The 19,609-nt window shown below is 38.0% G+C and overlaps 1 protein-coding gene across 1 annotated transcript; it reads right to left on the bottom strand.

Annotated features, from left to right (window-relative positions):
* Window positions 1-360: 360 nt before the first annotated feature.
* lhfpl5b (LHFPL tetraspan subfamily member 5b) lies at window positions 361-10,647 on the bottom strand. The gene is made up of 3 exons (XM_030138821.1): window positions 10,239-10,647; window positions 3,197-3,433; window positions 361-398 (listed from the first exon to the last, which is right to left on the bottom strand). The coding sequence occupies exons 1-3, from the start codon at window positions 10,645-10,647 to the stop codon at window positions 361-363; spliced, it is 684 nt and encodes a 227-aa protein (XP_029994681.1).
* Between the last annotated feature and the right edge of the window lie 8,962 nt (window positions 10,648-19,609).

The following is a 19,609-nucleotide window of genomic DNA, read 5'->3' as shown; positions in this document are numbered from 1 at the left end:
GGTGAAGAGAGGGGCAGAGCTGTCAACCGATCACCACCTGGTGGTGAGTTGGATCCGCTGGCAAAGGAGGAAACTGGATCGACTCGGCAGGCCCAAACGTGTAGTGAGGGTCTGTTGGGAACGTCTGGCAGAGCCCGATGTCAGTGAGGTCTTCAACTCCCACAGCCGGGAGAGCTTCTCCCAGATCCCGGGGGAGGCTGGGGACATTGAGTCCGAGTGGACCATGTTCTCCACCTCCATTGTCGAAGTGGCTGCTCGGAGCTGTGGTCGCAAGGTCTCCGGTGCCTGTCGTGGCAGCAATCCCCGAACCCGGTGGTGGACCCCGGAAGTAAGGGATGCCGTCAAGCTGAAGAAGGAGTCTTATCGGGCCTTGTTGGCCTGTGGGACTCCCAAGGCAGCTGATGGATACCGGAAGGCCAAGCGTGTAGCAGCCCGAGCGGTTGTGGAGGCAAAAACTCGGGTCTGGGTGGAGTTTGGGGAAGCCATGGAGGAGGACTATCGGTCAGCCTCGATGAAATTCTGGCAAACCATCCAACGCCTCAGGAGGGGAAAGCAGTGCGCCACCAACACTGTTTACAGTGGAAGTGGGGAGCTGCTGACCTCGACTGGGGATGTTGTCGGACGGTGGAAGGAATACTTCGAGGATCTCCTCAATCCCACTGTCACGTCTTCCATGGAGGAAGCAGAGACTGGGGTCTCATAAGTGGACTCGTCCATCACCCAAGCTGAAGTCACTGAGGTGGTTGGCAAGCTCCTCGGTGGCAGGGCACTGGGGGTGGATGAGATTCGCCCTGAGTATCTTAAGTCTGTGGATGTGCAGGGACTGTCTTGGTTGACACGTCTCTGTAACATCGCGTGGCAGTCGGGGGCAGTACCTCTGGATTGGCAGACCGGGGTGGTGGTCCCCCTTTTTAAGAAGGGGGACCGGAGGATGTGCTCCAACTACAGGGGGATCACACTCCTCAGCCTCCCGGGGAAAGTCTATTCCAGGGTACTGGAGAGGAGGATCCGACTGATAGTCGAACCTCGGATCCAGGAGGAACAATCCGGTTTTCGTCCCGGCCGCGGAAAGCTGGACCAGCTCTATATTCTCCATTGGGTGCTCGAGGGTTCATGGGAGTTTGCCCAACCAGTCCACATGTGTTTTGTGGATCTGGAGAAGGTGTTCGACCGTGTCCCTCATGATATCCTGTGGGGGGTGCTTCGGGAGTATGGGGTCCGGGGCCCTTTGCTATGGGCAGTCCGGTCCTTGTATGACCGAAGCAGGAGCCTGGTTCGCATTGCCGGCAGTAAGTCAGACCTGTTCCAGGTGCATGTTGGACTCTGGCAGGGCTGCCCTTTGTCACTGGTTCTGTTCATAATTTTTATGGACAGAATTTCTAGGCGCAGCCAGGGGCTGGAGGGGGTCCGGTTTGGGGACCACAGGATTTCATCTCTGCTTTTTGCAGATGACGTTGTCTTGTTGGCCTCATCAAACCTGGACCTTCAGTGTGCCCTGGGGTGGTTTGCAGCCGAGTGTGAAGCGAGTGGGATGAGGATCAGCACCTCCAAATCCATGACCATGGTTCTCGACCGGAAAAAGGTGGTCTGCCCTCTCCGGGTCGGTGGGGAGTCTTTGCCCCAAGTGGAGGAGTTCATGTATCTTGGGGTCTTGTTCACGAGTGAGGGAAGGATAGAGCGTGAGATTGACAGACGGATCGGTGCAGCGTCTGCAGTGATGCAGTCACTGTACCGGTCAGTTGTTGTGAAGAAGGAGCTGAGCCGAGAGGCGAAGCTCTCGATTTATCAGTCAATCTACGTTCCTACCCTCACCTATGGTCATGAGCTTTGGGTCATGACTGAAAGGACAAGATCCCGGATACAAGCGGTCGAAATGAGTTTCCTCCACAGGGTGGCTGGGCGCACCCTTAGGGATAGGGTGAGGAGCTCAGTCACCAGGGAGGAGCTCGGAGTAGAGCCGCTGCTCCTCCGCGTCGAGAGGGGCCAGCTGAGGTGGCTCGGGCATCTGTTCCGGATGCCTCCTGGACGTCTCCCTGGGTAGGTGTTCCGGGCATGTCCCGCCGGGAGGAGACCTCGGGGAAGACCCAGGACACGCTGGAGAGACTACGTCTCTCGGCTGGCCTGGGAACGCCTCGGGGTCCCCCCGGAAGAGCTGGAGGAGGAGTCTGGGGAGAGGGAAGTCTGGGCATCCCTGCTTAGACTGTTACCCCCACAACCCAGCCCCGGATAAAGCGGAAGAAAATGGATGGATATATATATATATATATATATATATATATAGATAGATAGATAGATAGATAGATAGATAGATAGATAGATAGATAGATAGATACATATTGTCCCGGCTTCTTGATGTGGCGGTTTTTATGCTGTTGTGTATTCGTGCATGCTGTACTACATGTGTCCAGCAGTCACCGCCAAAACCTTCTGGCCATAGCAACATGATTGTAAGGCTATTGTATTCCAAAATTACTACTATCTCCCAAAATACTGGTCCTATCAACTTGCCATTTTCTCTGGTCTGTTCCTTGAGCAAAAATACATAAGTATGACAAACCGCAGCAGTCAACTCTTTCCACATTTTTTGTGACTCCCTGGACACACACACCTGCACACAGAGGCCACTCGGCTTTTGTAATACAGATAGATGTTTGAATATATACTTTCATACTGTATACTTCTAATTTATATATATATATATATATATATATATATATATATATATATATATATATATATATGTATATGTTTTTTTGTTTTTTTTCCACTTTTTGTGGTTGTGTTTCAGCTGGTTCTGGAATAAAGGACAAGTTGTTGTTTTCAAACTTGTCTTTTTCACATTTCTACAATTTTTTTCACCTTTTCAATTAATCATTTAATCAAATCAAATTGAGGGAAATAATAGAAAGATTAATTGATTGCAAAAATAATCAATTGCTGCAGCTCCAGTCTCAACCCCTCCTGGTCTTCACTACAGTTCTGCTTCATGATCAGAATTTGGTTGATCAGTAAAGACATAGTTGAGTTTGTTTGTTCTGAGGATCAAACAGACTAAAAAAGACTGAAGCCCACAGTTAGTAGACATCTAACACCATGTCTCCAACCCAACCCAGTCCCAGATGACCAGTACTGGAGCTGTGTCAAACTACCTCTGTTCTACTCTGACAGTTTCTGCCTGTTTTGCATGAACCCTTACCTGCTCCCTCTACTTCGAAGTCATCAGGCAGGAGTTTGTCCTGCCGGTTGCCGAGGGTGAAGGACAGAAGTGCCAAGAGGAGTGCGTCCAGGATACTAATGATGGCCAAGATGTAGGCCCAGCGGACCGTGCAGTTCCCCAGGGTGTATTTATCGGTCCTCTGGCCACACATCCTCTTCACCTCAGGAGCGTCCCAGCCGTCTGGATAGATCATGCAGCCCATCACCATCAGAGCAGCTGAGAAAGACACAGAAGTGACAGATGTTTGCAGTAATTACCTCTTGGTGCACTTACTTTGGCACATAATTACCATGCAGCAGTGTCAGACTTGAGAAACCTTCATAAAACACCATCTTTTAAATTTATTTATGAAACAGCAAAGAAAAAGATGCTCAGTGGTACAGTTTACATGATGCACTATTGAAAAAAAAGTTCATCTGGTGACATTAAGTTTGAGTTAGACCACTAATTAATGTTAAAACCAGCAAAATTATGTGTATTTCGAGCTTGTAAACACTACATTTAGACTGTATTAACTTTTGAGATGAAGTTTTAAAAAGTTTTTCAGTGTTTGGTGGTTTACAAACAACAGTGTATAGTTAGTTAACATTTCAGATTGATAGCGTCATCAAATAATGATATTCCTTTCTAAATGTGTCTCATGTTTTCTTTCTATAGATTGTATATAAAGATGAACACTGACATCTTGACCGCCCTCTGGTGGCCAGATGCAGTATAGCTCATAAATGCTAGGCCAATGTGTAATTCAATGAGATTTTAGACAAATTAACCCATAAAGACCAAGTGTTACTTCTGTGGCAGTTTCCAAATGAATTATGCTGTAGATTTAACCTTTATTAAATGATTTATCACCATTTATTATAATATTATCTTCTGTATTTTACCTTATTTTCAGTGAAAATCATACATTTTCCTATATTTAATTCACTGATCATGTGGTTCAGGGGTGTCCAATCCTGGTCCTCAAGAGCTACTGTCCAGCATGTTTTAGATGTATCCCTCTTCCAACACACCTGATTCAAATAATAAGCCTATCATCAAGCTCTGCAGAAGCCTGATAATGACCATCAGGTGTGCTGGAAGAGGGAAACATCTAAAATGTAGAATAGTAGCTCTCGAGGACCAGGACTGGACACACCTGATGTAGATGTTCTGAAAATTTCAGATTAAGGTGGAGGGTTCTTATATCAAAAACAGAGAAAACTGAAGAAAAAGGGACTTTTTCAGCAAAATTTATCATTAACTGAATGTAAATCAAGTGTCTCCATCCACTGTCATTGATCCAACTCCATGGGTTTTACTGGTGAATCAATGCTGTAGAAGATGACAATGTTTCCATGTTCACTATGGAGCCTCTGAACATCCAAATGGGTCATATCTGATGACCATGAAAAGATGACAAACTGTATTTTACACCAATTATTTACATGCATTGATAGGTTTAGTGGATCAGAAGATATTCAACATTTTAAATCAGTAGATGATTGCCCTCACCAGTGGCTGTTTGGCTCTTTATGGGTTAAAAACTGAAAATGCATGTTTCATAAATATTTCCAATGGGTGACAATGGACTTTGTGTGTAGATTTCAACAGGCAAATAAGTGTTGAAATCCCAAAAATTCTTGATTGATTATTTGATGTAAAAAAAAAACAACAACAGATGATTGACAGATGTAATGATCTATCACAGCCCTATGTCTGTCAGACATGTGACCAAAAAACAATCATTTTGTTTTTGTTTCTCAGCTGCTCACACCAAAGAACTTTCTATTGCTACATCATTGTGCAGCATCAAAGTTGTACATGTCAACCATTTTAGACTGAATAACTGCTCATTTCTCCTTTGCACTCATAACAACAATAAAGTTAATGGCACTAAACACCTCACAGTATAATACAAATACTGCAAAGGAGAATTAGAGTCACACGAGGATGTAAACATCTGGGATTTTGAAAATAACCCATGATAAAGATATCATAGTATGATGACAATAATATTGCAATTGTATTTATTTGAAACTTCTTAATTGAAATAACGAATTCATATGACATAAAAAACGAGAAAAAAAAAACCAGTAGTTTATTATTAAATCCCACCTGCTGCTGGATTTAGACTACTATGTATGCAAAGTCATTCTGACAACTATAGTAATATCAATAATGAGTAAAATACCTTTGTTCTCGGAATAATTCATACAACAAAACACAGTATTTGAACATTATTCTCATGAAATCAGGTGCTTTTATCCATGTATTGCCTTTTTCCTTTACTATTATTACATTGCTCTCAAATATGATGCTCACAAGACTTGAACATATCTTCTTCCTCCAGGCTGTAAAAGCTATCACCCACCCCCACCCATTTCACCCATCATCACTGTAGACGTCTTTAACATACCTCCATTGCACTCACAGTTTTTCTATGGAACAGAAGTAAATACTGTTTATAAATTGTTTTTTAATCCATAGAGTTTTATTTTTCTATGTTCTATTTATACGTCTCTGTTTTAAATACTGTTTGTACTGTGGGAAATTATGGATGGGAGTGTCATTGGAAATGTTGTCTTTATAATGTGAACAGTGACAATAAAAGGATCTTGTCTTATCTTATCTTATCTTATCTTATCTTATCTTATCTTATCTTATCTTATCTTTCTTATCTTACCTAACCTTACTTTATCTTATCTTATCTCATCTCATCTCATCTCATCTCATCTCATCTTATCTTATCTTATCTTATCTTATCTTATCTTATGTTACCTTACCTTACCTTACCTTACCTTACCTTACAATACCTTATCTTATCTTATCTTATCTTATCTTATCTTATCTTATCTTATCTTATCTTATCTTATCTTATCTTATCTTATCTTATCTTATCTTATCTTATCTTATCTTACCTAGCCTTACTTTACCTTATCTTATCTTATCTCATCTCATCTCATCTCATCTCATCTCATCTCATCTTATCTTATCTTATCTTTCTTATCTTACCTAACCTTACTTTACCTTATCTTATCTTATCTTATCTTATCTTATCTTATCTTATCTTATCTTATCTTATCTTATCTTATCTCATCTCATCTCATCTCATCTTATCTTATGTTACTTTACCTTACCTTACCTTACCTAACAATACCTTATCTTATCTTATCTTATCTTATCTTATCTTATCTTATCTTATCTTATCTTATCTTATCTTATCTTATCTTATCTTACTTTACCTTATCTCATCTCATCTCATCTCATCTCATCTTATCTTATCTTATGTTACCTTACCTTACCTTACCTAACAATACCTTATCTTATCTTATCTTATCTTATCTTACCTTATCTTATCTTGTCTTATCTTATCTTATCTTATCTTATCTTATCTTATCTTATCTTATCTTACTTTACCTTATCTCATCTCATCTCATCTCATCTCATCTCATCTCATCTCATCTTATCTTATCTTATCTTATCTTATCTTATCTTATCTTATCTTATCTTATCTTATCTTATCTTATCTTATCTGTTTTGTTCTGCTGGTTTTGGTAATAAAAGCACAAAAAAGGGGGTGAAAGGCAATACCACAACAGTAGTTATCAAAAATGCAGCGGTTTTGCTCAGATATTACATCATATATCAACATCCTATTTTGGTGTCATTTTTACATAGTGAGAGGAAATGGCCATATCTTTATGTACAGTTTGTTTAACTTTGGTATATTTTCAGATCATCCCATATGTCACCAGAGAAACATTCAAAACCTGAAAAAATATTTGCACAAACACTGAATGCACACTTCAGTAGTATATTATAATGAAATGTTGTCCTATATATCAGTCATAGGGACCAAACCAGTCCTTTTAATTTAATAGTGGAAGTGCACTCTGATGCTAACACTCATGTGGTTTCACTAAAGTACAGTGCTGAGGTGGTTTTCTTGGCTGCGGTGTATTTCAGGTGCAATCTAACAACATAGCAACACCTGATCTTGTTTCGTGAAACCAAATCCCCCACCAGAGGTGTCAAAATCGGAGCTGAAACTAGATCTGTTATTGGCTTCCACAGTGAGGAATGGCACATGCAATACACACACACGCACGCACGCACACACGCACACACACACACACACACACACACACACACACACACACACACACACACACACACACACACACACACACACACACCACAACAGAAACCAGAGAGGCGAGAAGGCGGCTCATGACAAGACGAGTTTATGGCCTCAGTCTTTACTTTGAAGACACTTTGACAAATGTGGATCTGCTATAAGACTGATCTTCAAACCCTGATGACAGGAGTTCCTACCTTTATGATAAACAGTGTTTAGTTTGTGAAATTAAATGCTCACATGATCAGATTGGTGGAGTATTACACTTAATTATTTTATCACTTCAGTACAATTTTAGGTTCTCTGTATAACAGAAGAATACCATTTAAATACTAGTGATAATGTTGACATTCTAGTTAGTTATTTATGAATTAGTCTGGCTCCACTTAATTTAGCCTTAACAACAGTCAAATGACAAACTTACATACAAAACAATGATATTACAATATTAGGATATCTAGAATCACAGTGAGGATAGTAATAATAATATATCTGTTTATGCGCTCTGTGTTCAGGCTTTAACATTATTTCTATGTCTAATAAAGCTTCAGCAGTGATGGAATGTACCTAAATACCTTTAGTCAAGTACTACAAATCAGTATACTGTACATCTGAGAAACTTTAATTTGTTATGCCGTTTTATGTACTAGGTCTTAGCCCCATGACATCTCAGAATTAAATATTGTACTTTTTTCTGATGATCTGAAGGATGATGTGTTTCCATTATTGGTTAAGAAAATTCTCTTTCTTCTGAAGTTCAATAAAGACTCACATTTCCTGTTGGATCATCTGCAAAATGCATTAAATATGTTTAATAATTAAACACTGACAGGGACTGTCTTACTACACAATAGCTACTTTTACTTTTCATGCCATTTTTAATTTCCTTCAGTATTTCCACTGTGGTTCTTTTACTGAATTCAAAAGTCTTGTGAATTTGTGTGTCATGAAAAGTTATTTTCACCCTGGGGATCAATTATTCTATGTCTACATACTGTATACAGGGTGGGGAAGCAAAATTTACAATGAACATTTAGTTGTTTTTTCTCAGCAGGCACTACGTCAATTGTTTTGAAACCAAACATATATTGATGTCATAATCATACCTAACACTATTATCCATACCTTTTCAGAAACTTTTGCCCATATGAGTAATCAGGAAAGCAAACGTCAAAGAGTGTGTGATTTGCTGAATGCACTCGTCACACCAAAGGAGATTTCAAAAATAGTTGGAGTGTCCATAAAGACTGTTTATAATGGAAAGAAGAGAATGACTATGAGCAAAACTATTACGAGAAAGTCTGGAAGATACTATTAAAGAAGAATGGGAGAAGTCGTCACCCGAATATTTGAGGAACACTTGCGCATGTTTCAGGAAGCGTGTGAAGGCAGTTATTGAGAAAGAAGGAGGACACATAGAATAAAAATAATTTCTATTATGTACATTTTCTTGTGGCAAATAAATTCTCATGACTTTCAATGAACTAATTGGTCATACACTGTCTTTCAATCCCTGCCTCAAAATATTGTAAATTTTGCTTCCCCACCCTGTACTGTATCCATGTCTGAAAACTGTACCTGTTTCTGTACCTGTGTCTGTATCTGTATCTGTACTTGTATCTGTGTCTGAATACTGTATCTCTATCTCTACCTGTATCTATACCTGTACCTGTATCTGTATCTGTATCTGTATACTCAATCTTTATCAGTATCTGTGTCTGTATCTGTATCTCTGTTTGAATACTGTATCTGTATCTGTACTTATATATGTATCTTTTTCTGTATCTGTACTTGTATCTGTATCTGTACTTGTATTTGTATCTGTATCTGTACTTATATCTGTATCTGTACTTGTACTTGTATCTGTATCTGTACTTATATCTGTATCTGTACTTGTACTTGTATCTGTACTTATATCTGTATCTGTATCTGTACTTGTACTTGTGTCTGTATCTGTACTTATATCTGTATCTGTACTTGTACTTGTGTCTGTATCTGTACTTATATCTGTATTTGTATCTGTACTTGTACTTGTACTTGTATCTGTATCTGTTCTTGTACTTGTATCTGTAACTGTACTTATATCTGTATCTGTATCTGTACTTGTACTTGTGTCTGTATCTGTACTTATATCTGTATCTGTATCTGTACTTGTACTTGTACTTGTATCTGTATCTGTTCTTGTACTTGTATCTGTAACTGTACTTATATCTGTATCTGTATCTGTACTTATATCTGTATCTGTATCTGTACTTGTACTTGTACTTGTATTTGTAACTGTACTTATATCTGTATCTGTATCTGTATCTGTACTTGTACTTATATCTGTATCTGTACTTGTACTTGTATCTGTATCTGTTCTTATATCTGTATCTGTACTTGTACTTGTATCTGTATCTGTACTTATATCTGTATCTGTACTTGTACTTGTATCTGTATCTGTACTTGTATCTGTAACTGTACTTATATCTGTATCTGTATCTGTACTTATATCTGTATCTGTATCTGTACTTGTACTTGTATCTGTATCTGTACTTATATCTGTATCTGTACTTGTACTTGTATCTGTATCTGTACTTATATCTGTATCTGTACTTGTACTTGTACTTATATCTGTATCTGTACTTGTACTTGTATCTGTATCTGTACTTATATCTGTATCTGTACTTGTATTTGTATCTGTATCTGTATCTGTACTTGTATTTGTATCTGTATCTGTACTTATATCTGTATCTGTACTTGTATTTGTATCTGTATCTGTATCTGTACTTGTATTTGTATCTGTATCTGTACTTATATCTGTATCTGTACTTGTATTTGTATCTGTATCTGTATCTGTATCTGTACTTGTATTTGTATCTGTATCTGTACTTATATCTGTATCTGTATGAGGTCTTTTACCTGAAGCCAGCTGCATCCATGCACAGATCTTATAGACATTCCCAGCATTGCAGAAATAGAACAAGCTGAAGCAGACCATGGTGCCCACAATCAGCAGCATGGAGGTCCCAACGAAGAACATCGCGGTCCTGAAGGCTGGGGATGGGATGGAGCCGAAGTCCAGCACGCTGCCCTTACAGGTGAGCTCGGAGGTGAGCGCGTTGCCGATGCAGTAGTGGAAGAGGCCGAAGTATCCGGCCTGTGGGGTGTTGACACTGTCTCCGATCCAGTAAGGCTGGATGAAGACCACCATGGTGATGATAACGAAGCAGATGGTGAACACGGCCCACATCACGCCAATGGCTCGGGAGTTTCTCACATAGTTGGTGTGGTAGATTTTGGCAGCCTCCTGTGCTGGCAGCAGATCCATGATTCCCAACACGAAGAAAAGCTTCTATTCTACTATTAAAACACTAACGGACAGAAAGTCGAGGACTGTTTGTTTAATCTGACATATTTCTGATGAGTAATAGCAGGTAAATACAGCTCAGCTCCTCACACCTGTAGCCCCGATGGCTGCGTTACGTTCAAGGACCTGAGCCAGGTTCAGCACCCTGGACAGCTCCCTTACATTGTTAATTAATGATGCTGCTCTGATGACAGTTTAACACCTGCCTGACAGGAAATACACCCTGAACGTGAGAGGGAACCAAACACCAGATCAAAGATGCCAGTTAACACTATTTAAATAAATTATTTTGGGCCATTGTTCATAAAAATTCAAGAGATTAAACTAGATTAGATGGAACTTTATTGATCCCTCAGGCAGGGTCCCTCAGGGAAATTAAGGATCTAGCGGCAGCAGCAGAGCACCATTTGTACAGAACAGAAAAAGCACTGGTCTACAAGTGAAAGGCCTCCAGAATGAAAGAAGTGAAACTTTACCAAGTTTGAGTCACTAATAAAGAAAAATTAAGTCAAAATGTTGATTGGCTGTAGTTTCCAAGATACAGTCTTGGCTCAAAATGTGAAATTCTGACAATTAATGAGAATAATGGGTTTACTCACACCTACCAGATCTACTTCAAAACACTGTCTGTACATTACAACACATTCACTTTACAGGCTCTGTCTAGTGGAACATTTATAACTCTATTATATTATGATTAAAAGATAAGCTAACCAGCACTTTGGTCATTTGTTTTCCATTTTATCTCAAGATTCAGCAAATTTAATCTCTGTAGACCCGTGTACCATAGAGTTATAGGAAATTAGAAGAAACAAAAACTATGGAAATAATAATACAACAATATTTATAGAAACAAATGTAAACAAGGAATTGCACATCAGTAATGCTAATACTGTAGTATATTTTTTATTTTAATTTGACCTATTTTTGATATTTACATTGTTATACTTTAAGTCTATTTTGTCTGTATTTATATTTTTATCTGTTATGACAGGGATTGCTGTCAAACAAAATGTCATTGTATAATCGTGTGCAATCTATCTATCTATCTATCTATCTATCTATCTATCTATCTATCTATCTATCTATCTATCTATCTATCTATCTATCTATCTATCTATCTATCTATCTATCTATCTATCTATCTATCTATCTATCTATCTATCTATCTATCTATCTATCTATCTATCCGTCTGTCTGTCTGTCTGTCTATCTATCTATATCTATCTATCAAGTAGTGGAGGAGGTATTCAGGTCTTTCATCTGAGTAAAAGTACTAATATCACACTGTGAAACCACTCAAATTAAAGCTGTATGTAATCAGTAAAATTAACTCTAATTAGTGTATATGTAGTAAAAGGGCCCATGTAATGACTTTACTGTTACATGTGATGTCTTTGGATTCATTTAACAGCTGCTTTAATGTCTGTGATGCAGTTTACTGCTGTAGATTAATTTAATATACTTTTTATTCTGTTGCCAGTGGCAGATTTAGAAAATTGTACATGGTGTGTGTCAAGAAGTCTTTGCAGAGCAGCACTAGAGGACGGCACACAGGAATCCCTCTGTACAGTCATGTAAATAGATTCAGCAAAGGAATCCATTTCAGATACTAAAACTCTTTTCTGTTGTTATGCTGTTTTATTCCCTGTATCAACAGACTTCCCATGTGTTGTTAATACACAACAGGAACAAGACCAGTATTCAAACAACACAAACCCCTGCAGTCATCTTCTGGACAGTACATGATTAAAACCAAAATGATATTTCACCACAAGTAAAAGTTCTTCTCTGTTAAGAAAAAAAAACAATACGTACCTCTTGTATTTAGTGCAGGAGATGAATAAAACACTTTTCATGTTGCTTTTGGACATACTAGTGATGTGTTTTACAGTTTTACTATGAAAAACACAAGAGGTCAGAGGGCAGAGATACTCTACAGTGGTCCTGACTATTGGGAGTTTAATCCACAGCAATGAATCATATGAATGAGATCATAAAATATATTTGTAGCTTCACTGTCTTGTGAGAACTACATATTTCTAAAAACTCAATTTTTCAGGAGCTTAGAAAGACTGTTTCCAGTTTCCAGCATGGCATTTTCCAGCCAATCAAAAAGACTTTATTTAACCTGAGGAGGAGGAGAAACCTAGTCTCAACCCATAAAAGAACACTTCATATCACATTTGGAGACAAGTGTTTTCCATCGGACAGGAAGGAGATGAATAACTAACATGAAAAAGAACCAACGCAGTAAGACAAAATGAAGGGGAGTAAAAAGTACTGAATTTGCCGTTGGCATGTTATGGAATAGAAGTATAAAGATGCATATCATGGACCTTAAGTTACATCATACCACTGTGCAATAGATTTATAGATAATACATTAGAAAATCCACACATCTTTGATCCATTATGCAACAAAAAAAAGTGTGGTTTAATATTTGATGTTGTGCTATTTTTGGTGCTGACAGATGTAACATAAAAATACATCATTTGCTTTATCCCTTTACAGGGCACTCATACAAATACTCTGAAATTCAACATTTCAAGTTAAGTGTGTTATTGTAGGACATAACATGACTTTATTACTTTTGTGAAGTTTTTCAAAATTTGTTATTGTTATATAGAAAAACCAGGTCAGTAAGTTAACATATTTGGTTCCTTGTCTGTAAGCAGCAAAAAAAAAAAAAAAGAATTATGAAAAATACAAGAAAAGCACATGTAAGGTGAAAGGAACATGTATTTTATAACATCACTTTTAGAACATTGGACCAACATAAGTGCTCCAGACCAGACCCCTGTCCACAGCCACATTATCCCTTTGAACATCATTCCTTACATTAGTACCATTACGTCATGGTACCTAACAAAGCAGGTACACTCACTGTTCATGCAGAGGTGGACCTTACAGACCCTGTAGACCACATTGGACCTGAAACTGTGGACTCACTGCTCTCACTGGAACTGTTGCTGTCACTGTCTTGGAATGTACGTGGAGGCAACTGCTACTGGAATATGTTCAAATATGAATTAATGCTGTAATCCTTTTCTTTGTCTATATGTAGTTCGTTTTAAGACTGTTGGTGACTAGACCACTTGGACGTTGTTAGGAGTAGGGCATAGATTAGTTTTAGGTTAGGGGAATTAACATTATTATTATTAATATTAACATTATTACCTCCGCCAAGGAGGTTATGTTTTTACTGGTGTTGGTTTGTCTGTCTGTCTGTGTGCAAGATAACTCAAAAAGTTAATGATGGATTTGGGTGAAAATTTCAGGAAATGTTGATACTGGCACAAGGAACAAAGGATTAAATTTTGGTGGTGATCGGGGGGGGGTGATCTGCCTTGGCGGAGGTTTGCGCTCTCCGAGTGCTTTTCTAGTTTTATTTTGTGTATGTGAGTGTGTGTGAGTGAGACTGAGGATCAATGTTCTTATCATGTAAACCTGTACTGTGTGAGACTGTGGATGCTTGAAAGGGGGGGGGGGATTTTTGGGTTTGTCTTACTGTAAAATGTGTTGCATTATTGTTACATGAGGTATTTATTCTTTGTGTCTGGGCCCTTCTCAAAAGCTTTACAGCTTCCCAGGGTGTCCCATTTCACAGAATGTTACGCAAAATGTAATGTTCTTATCCTTGGATCTTTTAATATATATGTGAATGATTGATTGAATGAATGAATGAATGAATGAATGAATGAATGAATGGAATGACCAAAAATAGTCACTTGCCCAATAAAGGGTTAAATATTTGAACTGCAGTGTATTTTGTAACCAGTCATCTTTCCTTTTTGGATCATACTCCATCACACTGACCCTAAAATTTGATGTAAACTCTCTTTAATCTGATATTTTTAAAAGGTCAATATGTGATATTTTCTGTGCTTCAGAAAAACCTACTGATATGGCTTATGTCTGGCAGTTTGCTGAGGTTTATGGATAACATACAGGAAGCTAAAATGAACGTTTGCTGATATCACATTCAATATTATTCCAGATGGGTCTGCATACCTAGAATATAATAAATAAATGAATGAAAACACCACTGATAGGACTACAATATGAGTTATATTTTGATAAGGAAATGATAAAAATTCACATGGATGGATGAAATTGCTTTGGATTATAACCGTGGCTGTCTGGAATAACATGTATCAAGGCGCTGTGAAAAGATGAGTCTTTTTTTAATCAGCACAGATGTGGAAAAAAAGAAACCAACAAAAAACTGAAGCTGCACAGAGAGAACATTTGATGTTTGCCAAAAGCAGCTGGTGTGTGATGCTTGCGCAAATCTAATACTGGTGAGTTCAGCTTTTTTTTTCTGGATATATTGCTCGCTCTCATTGCTTTTTCTAATTTCAACGCCTCTCTGTGGACACATCAGTTACTGTGCCCAACATCAGAATTAAACTTTTGGCAAAAACAGTGAATCTAATTTGCTGCAGGCCAGTTTTCTAATTTAAGCTAATCCTCACTAGTGCCATCCAGATCACACCAACACATATGCTTTCACTCCTCACTTGTTGTTGTTGCCTTTTTACAGCTACGGACAGGGGCATTCTGACAGAAGCACCCTTTCGAGACAGTGTCAGTAACAAGGAGCTTGAGGGCTTCCTTGACGACACTGTTCCATGCATGGAGAAAGGTACTCAGCCATGAGCAGTTGTCCTCCATCCCTAGGGGATCCCTGGCAGATACATGCAGTTCTGGAGAGACAATCAGCTGCCAGCGGGGGGTAGCAGAGAGAGGGAAACACCAGCGGTAACAAGGGGGAATGAGATGGAAAGGAGCCATCACAGGTCAGATAAAAAGACAATCAAACCCAGTCTGTGGAAAAAAAAGAGGCGGGGAGCTGCGTCTGAATGCTGTGCTAATGAGGCGTAATCCCTGATACATGTGACAGCCTCGGAAGACTCATGTCAAGATTACTCTCACTTGTCAGTAGGCAGTTGAAGCAGGCAGATGGATATCAAGAATGTTGGCGATGAGCACTGCATAATGATTTATACCCACAAAAACCAGGAGCATCTATCTCTTTATTTGTATTCTGCTGTCAACTTGTTTCAGGTATATTTTATTATGTCAAAATAATGAAACCCTTTGAAATGAAATAAGGGGATTATCAAAATCTATTCACTTCATCTCAGTTTTATCTATGTTGAGATTTGCCTTAAAGGGATTTATAATATGCAATAATGGGCAAAAAGTCTTAGGCCACCTCTAGGTTTGTTGTTTTTGTAGGGTGAAAGTAAGTACACATATTTATTTCTGGTTCTGTTTTCTTCAGATGCTACAAGAAAATAAAGGAAACATAAGCACAGCCTTAAAAGATTCACAAAAAACTGAACTAAATGGGTTCTAAAGGTTGAGATGTTTTTAACAGTTAGAAACATCTGATGTGTGTTGAATGAAATCTGGTATAAAAAAAAAAATCACAAAATAAATGCAATAAATCTCATGTTGTCAGAACAAAAAGGTTAAAGACATGTTAAGTGCAAAGGGGGGTCACACTAAATACTACCACTTTAGTTATAGAAGCTGTTTTTTTTCCTTGATATTTGTATTTTTACTGCTGTACATACTTCCCATACATTAGGATTGGATCCTGTTTTTTTTTTTATTTATCTGTTTTTAATGTGTTTGGTTTCTGTTTTTATCTGCTGTATGTAAAGTGTCTTTCAGTACCAGAAGAAGCGCTATACAAATAAAATTTATTATTATTATTATTATTATTATTATTATTTTAATACAGAGACTGAGAAATGCATATGTATGGTCTGGTCTTTAGAACTCTGTTACATTACTGTACAGTCTAACACTCTCTGCCCTTAGAGACTTGGTTCATATGCAGAAAAACTCCTCCCAAAAAACCCTTTAACCCTTTAACCCCTGACATGTCTGTGGTGAGCGTTCTGAATGTATGATTTATTTTAAATATTCATAAAAATTCAATCATTTGCTCACTATTGAAAATTTCAAAACATACTGATAGAATAGACCTTCTTCTTTCCATAGACATCACTGAGCATGCTCAGTACACCCCCCGCCACCTGTGTAATGGGCGGCAAAACACAGAGCAGTGAATGAGACCGACTTTTTTTTTTTTTTTTTTTTAAACCTTTTCCTTGTCGTTTTTTGCTTTTACTGTTGTTTGCAGGCTTGTTATTTCCCTGTCTTTTGTTTACTGTGTTTTTACAGAGTTTTGACCGTGTAACTGCTTTTTGGAGTTCAACCAGGTGCCAAAAAGCAGCTGCATGAATTTAGAAAAAACAGCCCCAAAACAAAAACTACTGGGGCAAAAATTAAATGCTTGTTGTTGTTCAATGTGTTCCAGTTCACAGTTCATGTTCAATATTCTAAATCTCTTATTGATCTACATTCTGAGTGCCTTATTTAGTAAAAACCTGTCAAACATCAATTATGTCTTTGTCTTTTTGTTATTCCACCCAATTTTGACCCTAAAACACACAATAAAACAAAACCACTGAAGAAAAGGAACATAAGCACACACTCACAGCAGCTTTTATGACACTGAAACAGATGCAAATTCACAGCGGCACATTTACCTGGAATAATGTCTCAAGGGTTAAAGGGTTAACCGGGGGAAAAAGGATAGAAACCTTAGGATGAGCCACAGAGGAGGGATTCCTCCACCACGATGGACAAACAAGAAGAACTGTGTGTCCAGACTGTAGGACCAACAATGAATACAGAGGATTTATAAATATTATGTACAACAGGGATGTATTAGATGTAAATGTAGAGAAGAACTTGACACTTTTAGCCACAGGACATAGACAGAAGCACAGGATAAACAAACATGACATTCACAAAGACAGGATGATACAAGCATACAAGACAGAAAAGATGAAAAAAAAAAAAAGACAATGAGATATGAAGCTTCACTGACATTGTCATTGAAGGAAGACCAGAGATCAGCTGACATCACCATCCTTCAGGCATTATGGTCCAACCAGAAACAGAGCAAGAGCCTTTTTCCTTAACCCATAAAGACCCAAACATCCACTGACAACCAAAAGCATCTACTGATCTAAAATGTTTAATACTTGTGGATCTGCTAATCCTATCAACACATGTAAATAATTGGTGTAAAATGCAGTTTGTCATCTTTTCATGGTCATCAGATATGACCCATTTAGACGTTCAGAGGCTCCGTAGTGAATGTGTAAACACTATCATCTTCTACAACATTGATTCACCAGTAAAACCCATGGAGTTGGATCAATGACAGTGGATGGAGACACTTGGTTTATGTTCAATTCATGATATATTTCACTGTAAAAGTCAGTTTTTCTTCAGTTTTCTCTGTTTTTGTTACAATAACTCTCAAATAGCATCATTGCATGATGATTTTAGTACATATTCATTTAAATAAATATAGGAAAATAACAAATTTTTAATGAAAAAATACTAATTAGAGAGGATAATATTATGATACATGGTGATAAATCACTTAAAAACGGCTAAAAAGAGTGCAAAGTTAATTTGGGAACTGCCACAAAAGTAGTACTGCGTATTTATAGGTTAACCCTTTCATGCATAGTGGTCACTATAGTGGACAGCTATTCTACAGCTGTCCTCTTTCATGGGTTTACTTGTTTTAGTTCCATATCAGCCAACACAGTCGACACTTATGCATCATCGCATAAGCTGCAATTCATACCATTACTGTAACTTTGCTGTTGTTGATTGGTTCTTGAGTGGAAATCAATTGTTAATTGTTATTTTTTGCATATTATCTCCGTGGAGTGAGTAATAATTAGTATTAGAATAAGTTAAAATGTGAGAAAACATCAGATTCGCTGCATTAAACATGGTTTCATTTCACTGTTTTCATATCACTTTGTCATATTTGGTTTTAAATACATGTTTCTTTGCTTCAAGAATAAAATTCATGGTGTAGCTGAGTGGACATTTTTGTAACTCTATGAAAAAAACTCTCAATCTCATTGTTTTTTTCATGCCTAAGGAGGAATAAAAACACTCAAAAAACAACAACAAAAAACTCAACTATAAGGTTCTCATAATTCATGCATGAAAGGGTTAAATAAAAGCTAACGATTAAAACAGACATGGTTTAAGAGCATGTAAATCCACATGTTTGTTCTGTTATATTCAGTATCACGGATTCAAATTAAAAGACACATTCACAACCATCTGTTCTTGGCCCAGTGGAGCTACATTACAGCCTCCAAATGACAATGACTCCTGATCTTACAAGGCATGAGGGGCTGGATTTTTTACAGATATTAACATTAACCTTTATAAACCCTCTTTGATTTTTACACCCATTTTTTTCTACTACAGAAAGGATCTAACGTTAACAGAAAGATAAAAGTGTTTAACTGTTTTTTCTCACCTTATTACACTCCGAGGAGCTGATTTCAAAGGTGCAGAAGTTGCCTGAATATAAAGTAGAAGTGCATTTCTATTTACTTTGTCAAGACAAATAAACCTGCCAAATTATTGTTTGCATTCCTTTCATTCTGAAGTGAATAGCAAAAAACCTTCTCTTTGGTTTCTTTGAACCTTCTTCAAGAAAAGAAATCTCCCACATTTCTGATGGAATACAGAGTGTAACAAAGGATGAGGACACAGCAGCTCAGATATGTGGCACAGTACAGTTTCTTAAAGGGCTGCAAGCTCAAAACACATTTAAAGTTAAATGAGAAAACAGCCAATGGTCTTCACTGCAATTTCTTTTTTGTCTTATGATATTGTCTCAGACACATGGCAGAAATAATTGACTGAGGTGGAATGAGACCCTGAGATCTTTAATTAATGCGTCAGGAACATTTCAGATTGCTATTTCAGAGCCACAGGCCTGTTTACACTTAAAAGGTCTGAGCCTGAGCGTGCATTTTGGCTTTTAATCTCAGTTGAATGAGTTTTAAGTGAA

The sequence above is a fragment of the Sphaeramia orbicularis genome, chromosome 7 (assembly GCF_902148855.1).
Source record: "Sphaeramia orbicularis chromosome 7, fSphaOr1.1, whole genome shotgun sequence".
Classification (NCBI taxonomy): domain Eukaryota; kingdom Metazoa; phylum Chordata; class Actinopteri; order Kurtiformes; family Apogonidae; genus Sphaeramia; species Sphaeramia orbicularis.
This window is presented reverse-complemented; position numbering and strand designations above follow the sequence as displayed.

Excerpts from the sequence above, each read along its gene's own strand:
- lhfpl5b (XM_030138821.1), bottom strand. The coding sequence starts at position 10,647 with ATGGATCTGCTGCCAGCACAGGAGGCTGCCAAAATCTACCACACCAAC. Across the intron at positions 3,434-10,238 it reads ATGGATGCAGCTGGCTTCAG|CTGCTCTGATGGTGATGGGC; the intron begins GTAAAAGACCTC and ends TGTCTTTCTCAG. Across the intron at positions 399-3,196 it reads CTTCGAAGTAGAGGGAGCAG|CTGCCTTGGGAGTCCCACAG; the intron begins GTAAGGGTTCAT and ends GGTATCCATCAG.